The sequence below is a fragment of the Fukomys damarensis genome, unplaced genomic scaffold, assembly GCF_012274545.1.
Source record: "Fukomys damarensis isolate Sample0158 unplaced genomic scaffold, DMR_v1.0_HiC HiC_scaffold_34, whole genome shotgun sequence".
NCBI classification, from domain to species: Eukaryota; Metazoa; Chordata; class Mammalia; order Rodentia; family Bathyergidae; genus Fukomys; species Fukomys damarensis.
In genome coordinates, this window is record NW_022900946.1 from 9368119 (window position 1) to 9392585 (window position 24467).

Consider the following 24467-nt stretch of genomic DNA (forward strand, 5'->3'; position numbering starts at 1 on the left):
TCTGTACAATGCCTGTGCAGCACGGCAAACCAGAATAACTTTTTCCAAAGCTGATGGCAGAGTTAAAGTTTCCAAAAATTTAAATTATATATACGTAAATATATTTACATAAAAAGACCAATAATAACAGCATGTTCTGCATCAATAGCAGCGATAGCTTTTCCAGGTTCTGCAGTCATCTGAACAAAACTGTAGAGACATCGAGAACGCTCCATTAAAAAAAAAAAAAAAAAGAAGAAGAAGAAGAAGGAAAAGAAAAATACCCAGAAAGCAAACCAGAATATACAAGAGGTGGTATGTGGCCCTCAAATCTAAAATATTCGCCAGGCGTGGTGGTGCACCCCTGTAATCCCAGCACTCAGGAGGCTGAGGCAGGAGGATCGCGGTGAGTTGGAGACCAGCCTGGGCTACATAGTGAGTTCCAGGTCAGTCTCAACTACATAGTGAGACCCTGTCTCAAAAAACAATACTAATAAAAAAAATTTTTTTAATTTAGCAGTGGGCCCCTTACAGAAAAACATTTGCTGATTCCTATCTCACAGAGCTAGACATGTGCTAGGTAGCAGGCTGTGTTAGAGTAGAAGACTCGGGAAGGAAGTGCCACGAAAACACAACTCTGCATGTGTGCGCGCGCGCCTGCTCACGTGTGTAGCAGAGGGCATGAGGCACACTTGTGCATTAACATCTCTGAGCATCAAGAAGAATCAGAGCTGTATCTCCTCGGTAAGGGCCACCCAGCTGTCACCCAGTTCCCGCAGGTGCTGCACTACTGAGGAGAGGCGCTGCCAGGTCCTTATTGAGAGCCTCGTTCCGCTCGCTGCCCAGGACGCTGTCTGGACACTGTCTGACCGATCTGGCAGCATGTCCGGCTGGAGCATTGGTGGCCTGCACTCAGCACTCAGCATGGCCAGGACGTGGCGGCAGGGCGGAGGGAAGGCCTGGTTAAAGTAGCAGCCGCAGTTGGTAGGAGGCCGGGGCTGCTCCTCACGCGTGTCCTCCAGGACCTGGGTGTTTATCTTTTCTGAGCCAGAGCCAATGAGGTGCGTGGATTTCTGGAGCACAGAAAGCTCACCCGGGCCGAGCTGGGCCGCTGGCCGCGTGGAGATGGCACTGAGGGAATATTCCGGATGCCGGGTTCATTGCCCTGTCTCCAGGGGTCTGCTGCCTGTATGGGAACAGGGCGGCCACCCCTGCTTCCTCAGATGGGTTGGTGCCAAAAAGCTGACTGAGTGTTCAGGGCGGTAGCTTCTGGGCTCCGGAAGTAGCGGCTGCTCTCCGCTCAGCTTCCAGCGGTGGGACAGCCAGAGGCGGTCAGCTGGGACACACAGCCGGGCTGGGGGCGCAGCTGCTCAGGAGGGTAAAAATCTTCCTCAGGTCGCCGGCTGTGGAGGAGCACACGCTGTTTGCTCTGCAGGGAGGTAAACGCACCCCCCCCACAGGCCTTCCAAGGGAAGGGTGACAGAACTTGTCCTGCAGGAAGTTATAAATGTGGAAGGCTGAGAGCAGGACCTCAGCTGTGGGGAGCTGCATGGCGCGAGTGGGTAGTGGGAGGAAGTGGGGATCCACCAGGATGGCACAGACTCCAAGTTCTACGGCTCCCGGGACATCTGGGCCAGGCCTATAGAATCTTCTTTGGCAGGAATGGCAAAGCAGACTCCCCGGGCAGGGTGACCCTCTAGCTATACTCAAGGTCCACCTACCAGGAAGGTATAGAACACCTTGCCCCTTGGGTTAAAGGTGCTGTAGATAAACACGAGCTCAGGGAAACGGGCAAAGAGACCTGGAATAAAGCAGTTCCGGCAGGTGAAGGTATCTAGTTGAGTCTTGCTAACCTGGTGCAGCAGCAAGGTGGGTCTGAGTCTGTCATCAGATGCCCATTCAGCGTTGTTAGGGCCATGGGGTAAGATAGCAGATGTCTAAGTGGCCAGGTCAAAATACTTCTTCTGCAGGACTATTGTCCAGGCTTTGAGCCTCCCAAGCCCCGTGGAAGTCAAGGGCGGAGGCTGGGCTGTGGCTTCTAGATCTTGTTGCAAAGGTGTGCAGGATGTCCTCAAGGATGGACGTGCGGGGTTGAGGCTGTAGACGCGGACGGAGACGCAGTCCCTGAGAACGAAGGAGCACCTGTCCTCCTCCTGTAAGGTGCCGAAGCACTCCCGGAAGTCCTCATAGATCTCCAAGCAGTTGCTCAGCTCCATGGCCCTGGTGGGGTGGGGTCGGGGAGGGGTTGGCCCCAAGATCACACCAGGGGCCAGAGGTCACACTTTTTCCAGAGTGACACGTGCCCAGGACACCTTAAGGTGCGGTCCCCATTAGGTGGCCCATTTCGGAGCTCAGGAGAAGCCTCGCGCACCACTGGGTTATAAGAGGCCAGGGGAGTCTGCTATCTGGGTCAGAATTTTCTAGCACTGTTGGATATTTAAACTCCAGGTCACCCTTATCTCTTCTCCTGAGCAGTTTTTGAGACTTATCTATTCTGCCTCCCCAACACATCTCTAAGTGGTTCTTTCCTTTCTCTCCCTTCCACACCTTTCCGTCCCTGCCTCTCTCACAAAGACCTCCTTAGCTGCCTCTTAGCGGTTCTTCCCGACGGTGTCACCTCTCAGGTGCAAGGCCTTCTTCCTCCTGGGCACACCTTCACCTCATGACATGTGGGGGCCGTGCACCCATCACCTTTGTCTCTGCTCTAGATTGGCTCCCGTCCCGACAATTTCTCCAGCATGGGCCCAGACCTCCCCAGACACCACTGGGCCTCACTCAGCCAACTCCCGTTTCTCCCTCAAGTCTTAGCTACACAGCGACGTCTTTGGGGATGACGAGGAAGGAGCCACTGGTCAGTGCCCTGGCACTCCCAGAGGCCCCGTTCCCCGCTTCCCCACACTCCCACGAACGCTTGTTCTGTGTTGGTGTCCCCCAGCCCATGTCTGCGGTGGTCACTCCTCTTCACCCAGGGCCCAGGCACACAGTAGGTACACAATATGTATTTTGAATGAAGTTGCAGTTGTAAGGAATCAAACGCCAGCAAGGGCAGGTTGTCCGGTCTTGCTTTTCCAGATCGTTCAGCTACACGACCAAAGGCAACGCTAGCTTCCCCTGGCGAGGCAGGGCTCCGGCACCGTCCAGGCCGGAGACGCAGAAGCTGCTTCACAAGATCTCCGGGCCAGCACATGCGTGGGAGCTCCGGTCCATCGCACCCCAGACAGGAACACGGAGCCTGCAGAATGCCTCACCTGTCCACTCATTCCGTCACCGGCTCGCTCAGCAGGGCTGGGCAGATGGAAATCAATCACTAGTGAAACGAGCGGGCTGGACGGGAGAGCAGGAGGGAAGGTCCTCGTCCTAAAGCCTGGTGGGTACTTCCCGAGGGATCCCACCCTAGTGTGGAGGACAAGTCACCCCCCCAACCCGAACTGTTATATTCTCCTCCCCGCTTCCGGTCCCTTTGATTTTCTCTGTGGGCAAACGGTGACTCTGGGTGCCTGGCGTGAAACACACCAGAGAGTGGGATGTGACGGTCACCAGTCAATTACCCCGCTTTCCCTGTGGGCAGACGGAGGCCTTTAATTGCGAAGCAAGAAGGAGCACTGGCTGGGCAGGGATGACGATGAACTCCTACCTGCTGAGGCCCCCTTTCCATGTGGCATTTCTGAAATAAGGCAGGGAGGGCCTTTCATCGGCCTGATACCACAGCAGACCTTGCCAGTCTCAGTCACAGCTTTAGAGCTTGACCTTCAGGTGAGGATGGTAACACAACAGCCAGATCCGGCCCTCAATGAGCATTTGTGCCAGTCACTCCGTTCAGGGCCTTCTAGATAGTGACTGATCTGGTCTTCACACACCCTTCCAGGTAGGCACCGCTGTCACTCCTACTTTAAGGCCCAGAGAGGTTGACTAACTCGTCCAAAGTCACACAGCTACTAACTAGCAGAGCTGGGATTTTTGGAAGCCAGACTGTCTGCTGCATTTCAGCCTATTCCTTTCTGTTTCAGTCTTGATGGTACGGTCCTTCACTCATTCCTTTATGCATTCAGCAAGTACTAGTCAAGCACCTACTTGGTCTCAGGCAGCCGGCTGCATGCTGGAGAGACTGTGGCGAACTACACAGATGTGGCTTTTGATCATACAGACCAAGATCAAGAAAGGCAGAAAGATGAAGATGTTATTAATAGGAGATTCATAGATACATGATATCCAGGCAAAACCATGACAAGACCCTAATTTATTTTGGAAGGCGGCTGTTTACCCCTTTCCCAGACAGTGGCTGCCCTGTCCCTGGTGGAGCTCACATACGGTCAGGAGAGGGCACCACAAGGAGGCACAGAGGCCAGAGGGGGAGATCTGGGAGCTTCCTAGAGACAGTGGGGTCTCCACCAAGGCCAGAAGGGTGGTAAGAGTCAGAGAAGCACTGCAGAGAGAGGGCCCAGCATACGCAAGGGTCTGAGGGTACAGAGGGGCAGCGCGTGCAGAACCGGAAAATGGTTCAGCACGGCCGCAATGAGAGAAGGAGAAGAGCTAGAGACACGGAGGGGCAGGCTGAGGAGGAGGAGGGCCGGGGGAAGGGAAGAGCAGGAGGAAGGGGCGAAGGGCTGCACAGAGAGGCTCACTGCTCTGGACACCAGGAGGCCAAGCTGCAGGTCTTTTACCTCAATCAGCAGCACCAAGCCCAGGGGTCTCCGAGCTGGGCTGGAGCCAAAGCCTTTGGGAGCTCTGAGCTCGTTACGGGGAGCCAACACTCCAGTGGAATCCAGGGCTCTTCTCCACTTTCTCTCTTTTAAAAGAATAAATTGTCACCTTCCTACTCAATCTGGCTGCTCACTCCCCTGGCCCCCATCCAGCCACCCACAATCGCGCCACTCTGACACCTGCCCAGATCGGCTTGGGGACCCAGCCAGAAGAGGAGGCAGGGGCTCTGGGGCCACCTTGGTCTGGCCAGTTCCCTTCCCGGGCCCTGGACACTCCTGGGCTCGGATGCGGTCACCAGCGTGGGCCCTCACCATGCGACGAGCACCCCTGGAAGGAAAGGAAGGGAGACCAACTTGTGCTGTCTGCCCGGTGAGGAGGTGACCGTGTGCAGCCCAGGAAGAGGCCTCCCCAGGAACCAAACCTGCAGCACCTTCGTCTTGGACTTCCAGCTTCTAGTCTGTGCAAAATAAGTGTCTGGCGGTTCAGCCCCAGTCTCTGGCATCTGGCTGCGGCAGCCAAACTGACTAATATACCCGGAGTTTGGACAGAACGGAAGACCGTGATGCTTCCTTAACAGACCGAGGCTCCCTTCCTCCCTATGAGAAGCCCTGCCACACCCAACACAAAAGCAAAGCAAAACAAAACAAACCACAACAGGAAGGGATGCTTAGAACCGAATTTCAGATAAACAACAGATAATTTTTAGCGTAAGTATGTCTCACACGGTATTTGGGACACCCTTAGACTACAAAAGGACACATTAGCATGTATTTACTGATGGTTATCGGTCAATCCTAGTACCCACGCGCCACCAGCGCAACCACTGACTTTATGAGACCTTCCATCTTGGGGTTTCAAAGTCAGTTTCACTGTAATGGGGATAAAAATAAGTGGGGTCTCTGCCAAAGGGGGATCATGAGGATTAAACAAATGTATACGCGGCAAGTTCTTGGAACTCTGCCTGGCACGGAAAAAGGGCTGTGTAAGACTTAATGGTTGTTGTGGATATTGTCGTATATTTTAAACCATGTCTGCAATGGGCCTGGGAGAGGCTTCAGGCAAAAGCCTCAGCCATGGCGAGATTGTAGGGTTTGGGACTCTTCCCATCCAAATGGGGGTACCCCCCAGTCGGCGCTCGAAGCCCTGGGGACATCTCACAAAACCCACAGGACAAGGCCACCAAGGAGGGCACCAGAGAGACAACTGTGTCCCCCACTGTGTGCCCAGCCTTGGGTGGCACAGCAGCAGGTCTGAGAGGTCCCAAGGAACAGCTGCCACAACCAAAACTGCAGTGGGGACCCAGATGCCAAATCCCTAACAAAATACCACTTTCCGACCAGGCACTGGGCCAAGCATTTTCTCCATGTTATCTCATCTCCCTAGCACAGGAGCCTCAAGAAGTTGCCTGATGCTCCCCCTTTCTAGAAGAAACAATGGCCCGGAGAGATTAGGAACACGCCCAGGTCACACACTTATAAACTGCACAAGTGGGTTTAAGCTCAGGACTTGAAGGGCATGGACATGGGCGTGTGGTGGGGGAAGCTGCCAAGGGGCTCAGCACACAGCCAGGAGGGAAGGCACAGTCCTGCAATCCCAGCACTCTGGGAAGCTGAGGTAGGAGGATTATAAATTCAAGCCTAGCCTGGGCAACCCTGGGACTTCGTGAAACCCTGCCTCAATAAAAAAAATACAGGAAGGGTTGAAGATGTAGCTCAGTGTCAAGGCCCTGGGTTCAATCTTGAGTACTGCAAAAATAAAAAGGAAAAAGAAGCTCAGCTTGCCCCGCAAGCCTGCTCTGGGGAGGCAGGCTGCAGCCAGGCCTCATCGGTGGGCCCTCTAGAGCCTGGGGTGGCTGTGCTGAGCCAGGCAAATACCGAAGTCTGTTTGCGGGAAGGCCTGTGTAGAGGGTCGTCAGAGAGGCCACGAGGCCCACAGTTCCCACTGGGGAGCTCAGGGTGCACCCGGAAAGCCACTTCCCAGCCGGAGTGGAGCAACAGGCCCTTGAGGGGAATCTTGGTGGGTCCCAGATGTGGCCCTGCTGGGAGCGGAGACAGAGGGGCAGACCCGGTGCCTTCCTCCTCCCTCTTCCCCTTCCTCTCGGTGCCCCTGGAGACAGCTCACAGTGACAGTGGAGGGCAAAGAGACCTGCCCCACACTAGAGAGCCCAGAGCCGCCTGACCTTGGGCCACCATAGCTGTCTTCTCCGAGACCCAGTCTCTTCCTCTGTAAGATAATAAAGAGGTCCATGCTGGTTTTGGTGGCTCTAATCCCAGAAATCTGGGAGGCTGAGGCAGAAAGGACCGTTAAGTCCAAGACCAGCTGGGGCCGCTTAGTGACTTAGCAAGACCCTGTCTCCGAAGAAAAAAACATTTAAAAGTGCTGGGAATGTAGCTCAGGCCGAACCGGGTTTGATCCCAGTACCAAAAGAAAGGGGCTTCAAGTTCCAGTTTGCTCCAGGACATAAAGCTTCTCAGTTCCTTCAGAAAGCAGAAATATCAGCGTCTTGTGGAGAGGTTTCCCGGTCATGGGTGTGACTTGTGAGGATCATGCAGTGGAGTAAAATTTTTACAAGTGTTGTCAGCTAATAAAAAATCAGGAGATTTTAGGTAGAAGTCCAGATTTCTGCTTCCCGCCAGAAGCCTGGCAGTCAGATCAGACACAGCCTCATTTCCACAGCAGAGCAATGTTGCAGAGCTGAGAAGGGCACAGTCTACAAACCGGGGTTCACTGAGGTGTCCCCCACTGGCCTCACCCTCCCTGGCAGGTGAGGTCCCTGAGGGTTAAGACTGTGTCTGGAGAAGGTTCAACGCTCAGCACCCCGCGCAGAGTGCAACAGCCACTGCTTGTGTCCAGCTCTGTGCGCCATTGGCTCGCGCTTACACACTTTAAAATCCACTGGTATTTTTGTTGGGGTCTTACTGCATTGATAGAGAATTAATATTTCTACAAACCAGAATCTTTCTTCCATTTTGCACGTCCAGCGACAAGTCCCTTTGCTTCTCCGAGCCTCAGTTTCCTCCTCTGTTAACTGGGGGGTAGAAACCACCCGCCTCACAGAGATAACGTGCAATTGTTTGCTCGTACAATTACCACAGCTGTTGGCGAGCAGCGGTGCTCAGGAAATGACAGCTCGGCTTGCGGTTGTCGTGGGTCCAATGCAAGACCTTCCCTGCCATCACGTGCACCCCTGCTTTTCCTTTTGCTCCTCAGATGTGCTCCTCCGGGTGCTCTGATAACTGTGTCACTGGCATTCACAGGGAGGACTGGGACGTGTCAGTCTACTGTCCGAGTCGCTCTTTTGCTCCCTGGAACACCGGATGCTGAGCTCCTGGGGAATAATTCACCTGACGGCCACTTAATCTGCTCCGACCTGCCGGTACTGGAACTGAATCCTGGAGCTGGTACTGCACCGAGGCCTGACCCAGTGCAGGCCCAGCCCAGGCCCAGCTCCAGCCTGCGGCACCTTGGATAGATGTTGCCTCAAAATGTTTATATGTTTATCTATTCATAAACAGTATGCATAAGTCATGGGCAGGCACTGTCATATTTGCTATAAATCTCCCCCCAAAAGTGGTACTGTTAAAGGTTGGTACAAAAATAAACCTACTGCGTGGAAGCAAGCTGGGCTTCTCACTGCCTCTCAGTCACCCTGTGCGCTGAACTTCGGGCACCCCTGCTGCCCTGCAGCTGGGAGCTGCCCAGAGATCACACACATCCGGCTCAGTGCATTTTGTGTTCCCTTAACAGCATCCCGGAGACTGGCTAATTCACAGTGAGCAGAATCTGGAGGCTGGCACGGTCACCATCAAGGGCAGGAGAGGAGAGGGTGGGAGAGAGAGGAAGAGGAGAGGGGAGGGAGAGAGGGGAGCCCAGCACCGAGACGGCAGAGCACACCGTTCCTGGAGAGACCTACACACCTCAGAGCGGTCTCAATGCCCGGCACCGCGACAGTGACAAGTAAACTTTAACAGCTTTGGAGCGGGCAGACATTCTAACTACAGCACTGTCCCGCCGAAGACGTCCTAGGCAGAAGAAGGAGGGTAGTCGAAAGAAGGCTACTGGAAAGCCTTCTGAGAAGTACAGAATTGTTTGATTTGGCAGTGACATCTACAAGTTTTTGTGTCCATTCATGTCCCCTCTCTGAAAGGAAACATAAAATATTTATAACTTGCTCCAAGTGTGGTCTTCAGAGCTCGTTAGAAAAGCAGAATCCCAGGCCCCACCCTAGACCTGCTGAATCAGAATCTGCATGTTGCTTAATCCTCAGTGGGCTGTGTATACATTAAAGCTTATGAAATATTTTCTAGACAGGGGTAGGGAGCCTTGTTCTCTAAAGGGCCAGGTAATAAATATTTTAGATTTTGCAGGTGATGGAGTCTAATACAACTACTGAACTCTGCCAGAGACACGGAATGGTACCAGCAGCGTTTCAATAAAACTTTATTTACAAAAACAGGCAGTGGGTAGGCTTTGGCTCATGAGACATAGTTTGCCAACTCCTGACCTCAAACTCAAGCTTATGGGCCAGAGTGCAGACAGTTTCTTCCCTTAACTAGTATACTGTCATTTGGGGGCTGTAATGTTCTCTAACACAATATATATTTTCTGGTTTCTCAATAAATTGCATTTGTGTGATATTGTACTCCCTCCCTCTACACAGTGTTCACAGCAGCCTAGGAATTCAGTGAAGATCTATCGATCGATCTATCTCTAATCATTTATCACCTGGCTCTACATCCATCTATCTATCCCTCTCTTCCTTAATTTCTTAGCTTAAAAAATATCTCATTAATTTACCAATTAAGCACTCAGTTTACCAATTGAGTCAGATGTATTCCACGTTCAAGTTTCAGACTTGCTGCTATGTTACCACGCACACTGAGGATTTAAAAATCTCTAAGCCTCAGTTTTCTTATCTGAAAAATGGGAACAAATCAATATCTCCCTGTACAAGTGCTTAGAAAAACGTTTGACACATGATATGCCAAGGACCATTAGCTCAATCCGGACCTTCAAAAATGCTGGACAGGAAGGCATAGTTGGGTAGTAATAGTAACGGGCTTCTGTGGTTTGGATGTAGCCTGAGTCCCCCAAGGGTCCATATACTGAAAACTTGGTCTTCAGGGTGTGAGAGGTGATAGACACGTAAGGGGTGGACTCCAGTGGGAAGACCCTGGGTCGCTGGAAACACCACCCTCTAGGGAATTAAGGTGATTCACCTGGTGTTCTGAGAGAAGCAAGCCTGAAACTCTACCTGCTTCCTGGTTTGTGGTGTGACTGCTTGCTCCCACCACAAATGGGATGCCATCTGCTCCCTTGGCAGGTGAGAGCGGCTGGCTTTCAACTTCGACCCTCAAAACTGTGAGCTAAATAAACCTCTATTCTTCCTAAGCAGCTCGCCTCAGGTATTTCATTACAATGTTGGAAAGCTAACAAACACACTACCCAAAGGTTAACTACTGCCAACTTGAACACTACCTTCCAGGGTTTTCTTGAGGTCTAAGTTTTTAATTTCTATCTACTAATCATTCCAGAGTTCTTTCTAAATGTTATTTTTGAACAAAACATGGCAGGTATCCTATGAGCAGAGGAAGACAGGCCACTTAGAAAGGAAAGGAATCCTTCTTCCTGAAGTGATTTCCAGCTGTCTGGGAATACCAGTGCCCAAAACAGCTGTTCCTGGATGCCAGGTACCCATCCTTCCAACCCCCACCCTCAGGGCTGGGCAGAGGGCAGTAGGCTCGATCAAGCCCTGGGGTGTGGCCTGGGCTCTCATGGCGCTCTGGCATAGACCTGAGCTCAGAGATGCTGCGGAGGAGAAAGGAGGCAAGGTTTCTTTTTTTTTTTTGTACTGTGGATTGAACCCAGGGCCTTAACTCTGAGCTACATCCCCAGCACCCCGCTCCTTTTTGGTACTGGGTATTGGACTTGGGATCTCGTGCTTACGAGGCAAGCGGCAGAACCACTGAGCTAAATCCCTGGCCCTCCCAGCCCTTTTTTATTCTTTCAAATTCTGAACCAGGGTCTCCCTAGGTCGCCCAGGCTGTGCTGAAACTAAGCAATACCCCTGCCTCAGTCTCCCGGGGCGTGCCTCCCCAGCCACACCATGGAAGGACTCAGGTGGTCCTGGGAGATGAAAGTGGCGTTTAAAACTCCCCAGCGCTGCTTCCAACCACCACCTTTTTTCTTTGAAGTTGGGGCTCCACCCACGAATGAGGGTGTTTCAAGCGGCCGATGTATCTCTTCCCACCTCCTGCCTGAGGAGGCAGAGGATGCTAATGCAGACGGGTGGACGGCCCACGACGGAGCACCTTGGGTCTGGTTTCTATAGAAACTCAGCCCTCCCTTTCCCACCCCACACATCTTCTCGGCTCCTGACAAACTATTCCTGGAGACGGAGATGGCTCTGATCTTCTACCACTGTTCCCGCAGGTCACCCAGCACAGGCCACCTGACGGGTGCCTGGAGATCCAGCCACTGTGCACTCTGCCAAGAAGTGTGCACAGACTTGGCAGCGCCATCCCAGCACATCCTGACATCCAACCTACAGAGCTGTCACTTACTTTCAGACAAGACAGCCCAGCAGAGCCACTGGTCACGACTGCTCTGAAATACAGGTACCCGAGGTTCCAGGGCCACCTCCTCCCAGATACCCCAATCCGTGCTTGCCCGAGTCCCATGAATAAAACACCGTAGTATCTCCAGGGCGCCTACTGCAATGCGCACTCCCTGAACAGTTTAAATCTTCTCTAAATTCCTTATAATACCCAGTCCAATGCAAACAGCTATTACACTGCATTGTTTAGGGGTGAAAAAATCGGTTTAGTATATTTGCAATTAAAAACTATTGTCAATCCACAGTTGGCCGAATCTGTGTGCCTGTAGGTAGACTGCAGCTTGTCAGGGCCGCTTTAACAAAGCCTGGGGAGCTTAAACTACAGAGATCCATTGTCTCCCAGCTGTGGAGCTGGAGGCTGAGGGCAGGTTCCTTCCGGGGCTGAGTGACAGCCGGTTCCAGACCTCGCTCCTTGGCTTGCAGGAGGCCTTTCCCCCTTTGCCCATCTTCCCCCTATGTCTGTCTCTGTGTCCAAGTCTCCTCTTGGATAAGGACAGTAGCCACATTGAACGAAGGCCCACCCTAATGGCTTCGCATCAACTTGATTATCTCTGTGAAAGGCTCTGACTCTGACTGAGGTCTCACTCTGAGGTACAGGACAGGAAAGGACTCCAGTAAATCTTTTGGGGTGGCGGGGGAGGGAGACACCCTTCAGCCCACACCAGGCTTTCCTCCAACAAGCCTTGGCTGGCATTCTAGCTCTGCTGCCTTCTCCCCACTCGATCTCAGCAAACCCTAGCGTTCCTATTTGTAAAAACAGAACAGCGATGAAGTGTGGCGGGTCGACACTTAGCCCCTTCCTATCCGCAAGGAGGGCCACAGATGCCCGGCTGACCTCCTCCCGCCTCTCAGCGCCCCTGGGTTCCCCCACAGCTCACCTCAAGCCCACGCGCGTCTGGCTCAGCCCACACTGCACAGTCCTGAAGTGCTGAACATTCACAACCTCCAGGACCAACGCTCAGGGGCAAGGGTGAGCAGCTAAGTCCTCCAGCTTCTCCACATGAGTAATCCCCAAGTGCTTTCCACATGGGCCCCGGCATGGCTGAGGCCCAGCTGCCCAGTGTTGAAGAACACAGACTCCAGGGGCTTTTCTCCTTTCCCTCATTTTTGTCTTCTACTTAGGCATCTTGGGGTCACCTCCCCGATAAATTGTCTGTACCAAAGTCCTCTCCTTGGGGTCTGCCTTTGAAGGGCTCTTCATTAAGACAATGAAGAAACCGAGGCCTAGAGGAGTTGTGGCCTTTCATGCGACTTGAACGGAGGCTTCCTCGGCTCGACAGCCCTTGAGCCTAATCAGCAGTGACCCCGGCTCTAGTGCCTGTGATATACTTGTCCCCTCTCATTGTGTGTTCTCCTGTGTTTTCGTGTGCTTCTGTTCCACCACAGCGAAAGTCACTCTATGGAGAAATACTTTCTCTTCTTTTCTCTCCCAAGAACTTAAGCCTGCTTTTGACCTTGACCCCCACTCCAGAGTAGGAGGCACCCCGAGCTTCCTCTCTGCAATGCTCCATGTGGCCAGGAGGATGAGCCCGTGTGGGACTTACCTGGGTCAAGTCCTAAGCAGCACACGGCAAGTAAAAAGCTGAGTGAGCCATGGTCTCGTCCGGAACGAGCGGGCAGTTTCACGGGGGAGAGCAAAGCTGGAACAGCTGGTGGAGCAGGCACACGAGTGGCACACCCTTGGCACGCGTATTTGCCAGCTTCAGTGGGACACGCGACTTGCTATTTAACGTTGGAGAGCTCATGCGTGATCATCTGGAGGGTGGGGGAAGCAGCGGCTCCAACATCAACAGGCTGTGAGGATGAAGCGCCGTGCTGCGTGGCCGGCCTGAGAACACTCCCCAGCGCACAGCTGCTAGGGGGAGGGTTAAACAGGAACATGTGCTTCTCGTTGTGAGGAGGCCAGGAAGGAGCTGTTACTTTGGTCTTGGAAAACCAGGAAGTGGCGGTTGATGATGGACCTCAGGAATGTGATCTGGGCCTATCGGGCTGCTCATAACCATGATGTTCATTAAATGGGGAGGTTCTGCCCAAGACACAGAAGGGGAAATAAGCCCCGATGGCTGCACTGGAGCCCCCAGATCCAGCTATGCTGAAGCTAGAAGATCTTCTATTGCTTAAACTGGTCTGCATGAATTTGCTACTGCTTGAGACTGATATAAGTCCTTGTCTCCTCTCCCTGGGACAGGGTCTCGCCTAGTCCAGACTGGCTTTGAACTTGCTATGTACCTCAAGGTGGCCTCGAACTCATGATCCTCCTCAGCTAGCCCCTCCAGTGTTGAGGTTACAGTGCACCACACCGACCTCTTGTCCACTGTTTCTGTGCATTCTCCGCTCAGCTTTCACACAAATAGGCTGAAGAGTTTCAACTGTCCTTCCTCCTGGGGCCACACCCTACCGTTCCCAACAATGTCCTGTACAACTGGCTGGCTAATGCTCTACTGTGACAGCCGCACTACGCACCACGCTGTCCACAAGCTCCTCTGAAGATGCAGCTATTTCCCCGTTCCCTATAAGGTCCCTTGCCCTTAAACCAAGCACGGGCTGTGACTTCTCCGGCCAAAGGAATATGACACAAGTGATTGTGTATGATTTCTGAGGATAAAACAGGAGACAGCTTCCACCCAGCTCTCTCTTGCTTTTGGGGTGTCTGTCCTTGAAAGCCCACAGCAGCACTGTGAGGAAGGCTGCACTTCTCCCACAGAGACCATGTGAGGAGGCCGATGGAGGAGCTGACGTCCACCAGCATAACCTTCCAGAGGCAGGAGGGAACAAACTTCCTGAGGTTTCACGTCCCAGCCCTGCAGCGTTCCAGCTGAGGGTGTTGGTAGTTTGCTATTAGGCACCGGGCACCAAGAGAAGCCATCCCACTCGGGTCTGGTCTAAATTCTTGATCCACAAAGTCCATGAGCACAGTAAACATCACTGGGCTAGTTATGGAGCCGTAGTAACCAAAACACCTTCCTTTACTCTATGTCCCGCATTTATAAGCAAAAAAGATGACTCGAATGCATGGAACAAATAAATAATCTTTAATTTCAATAAATAGCTCCCCATGACACTGACAGTATGCTGTGGAAAAGACACAGAAGCGTCCAACGAGGAAAGAGAGAGATCTATTCTAAATACAAAACAGTTCCTCAGCACATGAGATAGGACTTTGGTTCACGCACAAACACAGAAAAGACCCTCAGAGCATGATGATAAAGCAGGGGATCATCATACATGGGGTATGGTGGCCACTGTGTTCCAGGTATCAAGTCCTTGGCGAGTCACAATCACCACGACTCAGTTCAAAAAATGCTGCCTTTGCTCTACCATATTTACCCACTATGGACACAGTACCATTACTCCAAGTGGGGGCGTGGACAGACAGCAGGACACTGTGATGGGAGAGGCAGTAAGACAGGAGTGCCGAGGGTAGAGGTTCCAGCCACCACTTTCTCTCCAAGAGCACATGTAGGCACACACGTGTTCACCTGTGAGGGCACACATACACAACACACACACACGGATGAGAACATATACACACATACACACCCACAGGGCATCCCCTGAAACAAGCTAACACAAGGACAAACCAGTTAAGCCAGGAGACCTTTCTTACACTGGATTATTTTTTTGTCGCCATTTGGTTTCTCCAAATAGTCTAGCCTATTTATTTCATTTACTAAGGAGAAGACAAAGACACTTACACCTTTGGAGAAAGGTATCAGGTCAGAAGAACCCCAGGAGCAATTGCCAGTTCAGAAGCTACCCAGTGGGTACGTGTTTTGGGAGTGGGCAATCGGGCCTCCCAAACACTAGCCACTCTTTTAGTAAATTCAGTCTTGAGAGTGTCTGGCTCCCTTTGGCAGGCCCTTTCTCTGGCCTGGGGGTAGAAAGTGCATTTTGGGACGGGGTATGAACAACAGCAGGCATTGCCAAGAAGTCCCAGGGCAGAGCCCACTTGGCTCAGGATATATATGGACGGGGCTTCTGGAAAGTTCTCAGGCTTTGCTCAGCAAGAGTGGCTACTTGGTGATGAAAAGTCTGCTTCCTCTGAGTTCTAAGAGGATTTAGAACGTGCGTGCGTGTGCGTGAGTGTGTATGCAGATATGGACGTAAGAGGAACGCGACACATTTTCTTCTGCCTTTCACAAAAGAAGGCTGCCTTTCCCGAGGCCTCAGGTCACTTCCAGGGAAGCCGGAGACACGCGGTCACAGTCGGCTCGGGACCTCAGGCTGTGCCACTGCTCCACAGCTGTGCGGTGGGTACTGAGCATCCGTCGCCAGTGGTTGGACTCCGAGGGCCCTGAGGAGTACTGGCCAATGACGATCCTGCCAATGAAGTCGTTGCTGCTCTTCATGTTGTGGCCAAACACTAGGGAGCCAGAGAAGAAGAGAGGAGAGGTAAGAGGGAAATGGAACAGGGACAAGACAGAGGCCATTAGTCTATATTTTCCTCAACTGCAAGGATGGCATCACTGCTTTGGGAACTCTTTCTTTTTTCGAGAATTCCATGATTCTCTCCTCTCATTCTCTTGTGAGTCTGTCACCGCCACACATGTCTGTTGCTGTCCCTTACCATGTCAGGTGGGTCTCTACCTCCCTTCCTCTGCTTTGGCTGTTCCTTTTGTCAAGCAGCTGTGCCATTTGCAATATGTAATAGAAACCTATTCCCAGGGCCTCCCGCTCTGACTACAGAGCCCTAAATGGTAACTCTAGTGGGACCCTGAGCTGTTGGTGGGTGAGCAGTTTCTCAGTGGCAGCACAGATGACATTCCGGGCTGAGTAATCCTTTGCTGTAGAAGGCTCTCATGTGCGCGGTAGGATGTTTAGCAGCATCACTGATCCCTACCCGCTAGACAGCAGTAGCAGGCTCCACCTCAAGCTGTGGCAGCTCAGAATGTCTCCAGATGTGGCCAGATGTCTCCCAGGGGGTAGCACGTTCCAGCTGAGAACTGCAAGGGTTAAGCTATAGGGCCAGACATTCTGAGGTGAATTTTGCCCCTGCCATTTGGCTGGGCGCTTAGACTCTGAATAAGCCAGGTAACCTTTCTGAGCCTTAGTTTCCTCACTGGTTAAAGAGGATTCTTAGAAGTACTTTATCTCACCAGTCATTGTGGGGTTTTGATGAAACAATGTATGTGGTGCTCTCAGCACACAGTACCTGGCAAGTGATAAGTGCTCAGTAAGTATTACACTGCCATTTTGATTCTGAATTTTTGTCAGTTGACCTTTCATAAAAGAGATGTCATGTTTCCTGTGTTGCTCACATTTCCTCTGTCTCCGTTTGCCATGAGAAATGGTTGGGGCCATTTCTCTCACCCCATGTTATTACACGTCTCCTCGGAAGTCTTCTCCGTTAAACTCCAACACAAGCTCAATTTGTGTCTTTCAAGCCTAATGAGATGGTTAGCTTGATTTATCTTCCTAGCCAAGTTCTGCCTAATTCTTTTTCTGCACGTGGGTAGCACAGGCCATCCCACTAATGGGGAAGAGGACTGTGCCTGTGTCACAAATGAAGGGCTAGAGAACGGGAAACTGATGGTTAGCTTGATTTATCTTCCTAGCCAAGTTCTGCCTAATTCTTTTTCTGCACGTGGGTAGTACAAGCATGCCATCCCACTAATGGGGAAGAGGACTGTGCCTGTGTTACAAATGAAGGGCTAGAGAACGGGAAATATCAAAGATTCACTCAGCACGAGCCGAGCAAAGGCAGGCTGGATCCCAGGAGGGAAGCTGACGATCAAATAAAACAGCTAAAATATGCAGCCTAAAACAGAACTTGAATGCTCACGAGCCTCTGTTCTCCTCTGTGGGATTCACACCAAGAATTCCAAATGGTGAAAACAGGGGAAAAGAGAAAAGAGGAAAAACAAAAATAAGAACCTATCCAACATCTAAAATCAAAAAGACCTAGTAAACTAGGGCAAGTAAAACACTGTTTCATCTTTGTCAAAGGTGTCCAGTACTTGTCAGTGGAGAAAAATTAGACCACGTATGTTTTTTGTACCTTCAATAATGTGCTCAGAATGCACAAGTGGATCTCATTTACATGAAAATCCCTTACAACAGAAGGCAGGCATTAGGAATGGAATCTTAGCTTAATAAAGGACATTGCTGAAGTATTCTCACATACTGTTGGGGGAAAACACTTTTAAAAAATAGGTAATACTCAGGGTCTTTTGGAATCCTGCCTAGTGGGTAAGGTTTGATCTTCCCAAATGAGAACAAGTTACCAGAGTCCCCTTCCCCGTAGAGTTCAAATGTAAAACAAGATGCACTATTATGGGACCTTTTTGGGTTCCACTGGTTTTCTTCTCTGGGGCAAAATGTTCTATCCAAAGCTTGAGAATGGCAATGAATAACAGGGTCCCTCCCATAGGTTTTGTACTCTTTGGAAAGGCGTTTTAAGAAAGGAAATATCAAGCACTCTCAAGTGTGGCTGATGAAAGACCAAGGTGGTTCCACTTTTGGGTTACCTTTTCAAAATAAAAATGTCTTAACCTGCCATCCAGAGCACCCACTTCTAGGAACATATCCCATAGCTCTATCTGCACTAATGGAAACACACACACACACACACACACACACACACACACACACGAATATTTTAGATAACAGGAGATGGCAAAGTAGAACCTCGAAGCCAAATTTCTTCTGCCCCTTGTTTTCGTAAATAAACTTTTATTAGAACAGTGCCAAATCCATTTGCTTACATAATGTTGCTTTTGTGCTTTCAGGCAAGGTTAATGTCTCAGTCTGTTTAGGCTGCCATAACAAAATGCCATAAACTGGGTGGTTTATACACAATAGAAATTTACTTCTTGTAGTTCTAGAGGTTATGAGATCCACGATCAGGTCACTGGCAAATTTGGTTTCTGGTGAGATCCTTCTTCCTCACACATGAGGTCTTCTCAATGTGTCCTCTGGAGACTCTTTTTATAAAGGCACTAGTCCCAATCCTGAGGGCATCTCATAGTTTGGGAGCGGGGACTCTGACATATGAATAGATTGGATTTAGACCACAGACTAATTTCAAGAGAGGTCATGTGGCCCTTAAGCCCTTAAATATTTACCGTCTGGCTCTTTACAGTGAATTTTGTTGACCTCTGATCTACTGCATTATTTGTAAGAAAGCAGAACTGAAGATGACACAATCTCCGTGAGGAAGTACAGCTGGAGCTGTCGGTGTTCCACCCAGCCCCTCAGCCCCTCCTGCTGGCTACTCACAGCTTCTGCTGAGCGCGTCCTACCCCGGTCACCCAGGGTACTCCGCCTGCACCAGGCCCACTTGTCCGTGTCTGCAGTCTCACGTGGGGTAGGTGCCTCGAGCCAGTCGATATCAGCTCGATTCTAAAGAGGCTCCTGTGACCGACCATGTAGATGGTCAGCCATGCCTATGTGAGTGACCCCGTCACAGGTCCCAGGCACCAAGGTGCTGGTGAGCTTCCCTGGTTGGTAATCTGAGCGCACTGCCACCTGTCGGTGCTGGGAGAATTGAGCATAGGTCACTTCAGTCTACCGGGGAAAGAGAAGCAGAGGCTCGTGCCTGGGCTCTCCTTCACACAGCCCTACCTGCTTTTTAGTCTGTGTGGGCTGCTACAACAAATCACTATCAACTCAGTGATGTACACACAATGGAAATGGGCTGCCGAGCCACTGCTAGAGGCTGAAAAGTCCAAGATCGAGATGCCAGCGCATCTAGTGTCTGGTGAGGGCCTGCTCTCTGCTTCATAGATGTCTGTTTTTGTCGTGGTGTCACACAGAGAAAGGGAAAATGCAGCACTCCCTGCTCTTTGGCTCCTTTTACGAGGCCAATGATCCCCTTCATGAGAGCGGAGCCCGTCTGACCTCATCACTACCCGACAGCCCCCAGTGTTAATGCCAGCACACTGGGGATTAGGGTTTTGTGTATGAATTTTGGGGCGGAATCAACATTCAGACCACAGCAGCAACTTTCTCACTTGGCCGGTTGCAGTCTGGATCCTCTTGTCCTAACAAGCAGTGGTTGCAAGTGTAAAAGCTTTGTTGAGTCCTGTGGGTCCTTCTAGTGAATCGGTGACCTGGAGGGTGATTTTCGGGACCCTCCAGGACTGCAGACACCACTCATCAAACATCCTTCAGTGAACTGCCTCCCGCTCTTACCTCACTTCCCCTGTCCCTCTCTGTGGCTTCCTGCAGTCCTCTCCTTAATAGCTCGTTTGCGTTCAAGTTGTGGTCTGGGATCTGCTTTAGCAGGAACCTATACTCAGCCTAGAGAGGACTAATTCAGTAATTTCTGATAACACCAAGGAAACCCAGGTGATATGTTAAACATGAGACGGACCTACATACATTAAATGGAAAAATCTTCGAAATATATTGCCAGGAAAGAAAAGCGAGTTGCAAGAGATTACGTATGAGCACAATCCTTTCCATAAATGAAATGTCAACATTTCTGAAGAAAAATTACCCGGAGGAACATCAACTCACCAAACTGTTAAAAGTGACTTTCTCAAAAAAAACAAAAACAAAGGTACTTTCTCTGGAGAGAAATTCCCACTTTGTGCATTACATAAGTACATGCAGTTTGAACTTCTTAAAACAAGTACAAATTATTTTGGAAAGAAACCAAACAAAAAAAAAAAAAAAACCAAAAAAAAAAAAGGTGCTATTAGAGAATCCACATCTATATCAGCAGAAGGAAAGAAAGTGAAAAGGAAGCCTAGTATCCTACGCTCCTCACCCCAGCTTGCAAAGCACCTTGGCTGGTGAATCACTTGGCCCTCGAGAGGCGGGAGCTCGTGAGTGACTCAGCCTTGCTGATGAGAAGGGAAGCTGCCGCCGCTATGACCATCTGAGTTAATTGGCAGGCCTCAGCACTTGCAAATAACTTGATAAAGTTATGGCACCCTTTGAACAGTTTTTGAAAAAGCCAAAAATTTAAAATGCAAATTATAAGCTAAACCTGACTGAGAGTAATGAATTTATAATAAAAGTTGCCTAGGAGAATACCAAGATCCCTATAAAGTCTAAGAAGTACATTATTGGAGAAAGCAGAGAATTGAGAATAAACATGTAGACTCCAGAAATGGGCTCAGAGACAGGGCCCAGATTCCCTTCTCTCCTCCCTTTGTGGCTAAGGAAATCAAGTCATATGGTTTCCTAGTGGGTGGTAAAATTTGCAGTACTTAAAGAAAATTAACCCGGGAAGGAAGCCAATTCCTTATAACTAGATCCCTAAAGTCCTTCTCTTTAGAAACATTCACAACTGAAAATTTTATTCTGTCATTCCCCCCAAATCCCTACTGATTGTTGTTTGAAAGTAGACACTAATCTATTACTAGATGATTTATATACTCTAATTGTACCCTACTCTCCCAGAATCAACTTCCTATCTCTGTAACCCAAAGAATAGTAAAAATCCAAAAAAAAAAAAAAAAAAAAAAAAAAAAAAAAAGTGCATCTAAACCGTCAGAATAAAATCACAAAGTCTATGCACAAAATCCATGAAGAATTCTCAGGATTTCAGGGTCTCTCTGAGAACCTATCTACTTTTCCTGGATTTAGACACAGTTCAAAGAGACTCGCGGCTAGGGTTCTGAGGTGGTTTGTCCCTCGAATGTTCATGTATTGAAAGTTTGGTCCTCAGTGTGGTCGTGTGAAGGTGGTAGAACCTTTAGAAGGCAGACACTAATGGGAGGTGTTTAGGTCATGGGAGGTGCTGCCCTCAGAAGCGATTAAGGTAGTCCTCATGGGACTCCAGTTCGTTCCTGCGAGAGTGGGTTGTTAGGACTCTGAGTCCAGGGGCCTGCCTCTGAATCTCTCCTTCTGTCTCACCATGTGATCCCTCCTGCCCGTATTCCTGCCATGATACCATCTGCTGCGCAGTCCTCACTAGGAGTCACACAAATGGGGCCACCCAACCTTGGACTTCCAGACTCCCACAACTATGGGCTTAATAAACCTTTTTCCTTTATAAAGTATCAAACCTTCTGTTTTTTATTATAACAATGGAAAATGGACCAGTACACTTGGTCATTTGGTTTCCCATCTGGAATAACTTAATGTAATAGATTGTGACTGGATAGATAGATGCAAAAGCTGAAAGCAAAGCAAAACAAAACAAAACAAAAAAACCAGCAGAATGGTGCCATTTAGGGAAGAAGCAAACAACTCCTCTCTTCTTTGTAGAGCTGAAGGACGCTTACTGTGCAATCATTTATTTTCATAATTATAACTGTGAATCCATAAGAAAGCTCAATGTTCCACTGAACGGGCCACAGGAAATATGAGAAGTTTTGTATCAAACACAGTTAACACGTTTAAGCTTTTTAAGAAGTTTAAGGAGGGAAAGCAGTAAGAGAAAAATTTACACAAAGCCCCGTTCGTGCCCCTTTCCCACTGATTATAAAACAGTCACCTCCCACAGGAACTTGCTGCACTGCCCGGCCACACTGAGTTCTCGCCCTAATCTCACTGGTTCTCAAGTAAGACTGTAAGGCTATGGTCTCAGAGAGTCACGCTTCACAGAGAGGTGAGGACACACAAACCCAGTTCCCTTCCTTAGACAGGGCGAAGACACACCCCGACTATTTCACTTTCTGGAATTTTAGATCCAACTTTTCTCTTAACAGGTTATCAGTGAATCTTATCTAGTTTTGGCGTGCCGGTCACCACGGCAACTCGGGCACCTACTACGGGCGTGCGTTCTGCCCAGTGCGGGCCTGTCCCACGGACCATCAGTACACTGCTCTCCACGTGGACCCTCCATAGCACTACAGACGCTGTGGGCCAGCCGTTCTGTGACGTGGGGGGTGTCAGGACCATTTAGGGTGTTTAGCAGCACTTCTGGCCCCTGACCACTAAGAGTGAGTGACACACACACACTGAAAACCCAAAGTATATCCTGACATTGTCAACTGGTCGAAAACCACTGCTCCAAGGTGGCTGCTCTCACTGGCCCACCCAGGAGGGGGAAAGGGGGGCGACTCACTGCTTTAGGACAAACCAAGGAGCCCCCAACATCAGGGACAAGACAAGGTTTTCCCATGTCGTTATTTGCTGTAAAAATGAATTTGTTCTTCTCTGGAAGAGCTAAACTCTTGGTTACTAATTTCATTTGCCAAGGCAGACAGTTCTGGAAGGGAAGCTGGATGAGACTGAGTGTGGGCATGATAAACACTGCAAATTAAAAGAGAAAAATTTTCACTTTACCAACAGGAGGAGACTCACAGGGCCTCGTTCTGCAAGTTTGGCTCAAGTGAATGGTGGGGTCCACCGCTCACTGAAACCCCTAGGCAGCTGTGAGGCCGGCAGCACAGGGCAGGGACACCCCTGCATCACATCACGGTGGAACCACAGTACCTCAACACTGTACCCAGAAAGCCAACTCTTAGGTGCTGGCTGAAGCTGTTCACCCATTTCTGAAAAGAAAAACTGCACTAAGTCAGCAAAAGGCCACGCTGGCGGTTCCATTTTCCTTCCTAAGTTCTCACTGTACGGGGGTCCCCGTATGTCATCAGATGTTCAGGACTTCACTGCTGGAGGGGACCCCGACAGGTCCACCATCTCCGCTGCCCCTCCAACTCTCCTTCCCACAGGCCGGCTCTGCAGCACCAGCACAGGCAGCCCCTGCTCTCGGCAACTTGGGCAAAATTCCCTCAAGCTACTGAATTCCTGTTTGTGTTCTGGTGTTTCCCTCCTTTCTGCAACCTAGAAACTGTGGTTTTCAGTTTTTCTTTACAACAAGGTAGATCTTGGCCCTTTCCTGGACCTCAGCTTCCCCGTTTATACCACGGTGAGCATATATGATTTTTGAGACCCCTTTTGGCTATGACATTTCTTAGATTCTAAAAAGTTCCATCCAAGACTTAAGGGTGATGTTTTTTAAGCTGCCTTAGCTCATTTTGTGATTCACACCAGCTGCTTGGACAGAAACTTTTTCTCCATGTTTTTCCTTCCAACAGTAATAATGACAATTTAGGCAAATGTATTAAAATAATTAAAAATCCACTCTGCACTGAGAAAAGCAGTTTATGCACTTTTTTGGACTTAATCCACACTGCAATCTATTAACCCCATTTTGCAGACGGGAAATTCGAGGCTCAGGAGGGTTAAAAGGCTGAGTGGCCGAGGTTACCTAGTCCTCTTGTGGCCCAGGAGGAACTGAAATTCAAAGCGAGGCATCATTTCTCCTTTTCTTATCTCAAAAAGAAAAGTGTTACCCATCACTCCCCCTTGGTTCTCTCATGTGACAAGAACAAGATTAGGCATAAAGATAGACAGATGCTCCTGGATTTACAATGAGCTTACATCCCAATATGCCCACCGTAAACTGAAAATACCTTCCATCAAAAATGTATTTTAAATGCCCCACCTCCCAAACACTGCAGCTCCGCCTACCTTATCTCAGGTGTACTCAGAACACTCATGAGCCTACAGGTGGGCAGAACCCTCCCATGCAAGGCCTACTTCATAATAAGGTACTAAACATCTCGTGTACTTTATTGAAAGTGAAAAACAGAATGTTTGTTAAGTTTGATTTCTTAGCACTCAGCACAGCTGAGCCACCGGAAGTCAGGGATCACGGGTGTGGGGGAAAGCGATTTGGAAAAGGAGTTATGTCTCAGTCCAGCAGGCTGATGACATCCCTCACAAAGGCACCCTGCTGGGGATCTTCACACTATCTCTCCAGGGACCAGCACAGGGGCACCTGAATGGGTGGCAGCAGACACAGGGACTAGCGATGTGAAGACACAGTAATAGCTCTGACCCGGGACACAGTGCTCAGCAGCCCCTATTCAATACACCACTTAATCCACACAACCCTGTCCAGTTCAGCACCATGTTTATCTCCCTCTCACTGTCGTCTTGGCCGAGGGCGCACCTTCCTGAGGACAGGCTGGAGAGCCCTGGGCTGCCCGGGAGACAGGCTTGGGCCCTCTGGGCAGGACATCCTGGGAGTTCAGCAGGTGCAGGTGACTTAGGAAGACGCAGACTCCCTGACGCCTCAGACCCTTCACCTCACGGGACACAAGTCTCACGCATGAGGCCAGAGATCAAGGATCTGTAGATTATACTGGCTTGGAGGGAATTATTACATTCTTTAATATAATGGTTCTCAATCGGGGCCAATTCTGACCCCTAAACCTAGCCATGTCTGGAGATTTTTTTATTACTTTTTATGAGGGGGGCACTACCC

At 50.1% G+C, this 24467-nt stretch overlaps 1 protein-coding gene and 1 pseudogene across 2 annotated transcripts in view; both read right to left on the minus strand.

The window, feature by feature from the left end:
- Positions 1–704: 704 nt before the first annotated feature.
- LOC104867316 lies at positions 705–2269 on the minus strand (annotated as a pseudogene).
- A 13131-nt stretch (positions 2270–15400) lies between these two features.
- Positions 15401–24467, minus strand: part of Syt17 (synaptotagmin 17) — a 70210-nt gene continuing 61143 nt past the window's right edge. For both annotated transcript variants that reach the window (XM_010631630.2, XM_010631631.2), the window contains exon 8: positions 15401–15659. In XM_010631630.2, coding sequence (XP_010629932.1) covers positions 15463–15659 — 197 coding nt within the window. In that variant the 3' untranslated portion in view covers positions 15401–15462. The remainder of the gene's footprint in view (positions 15660–24467) is intronic.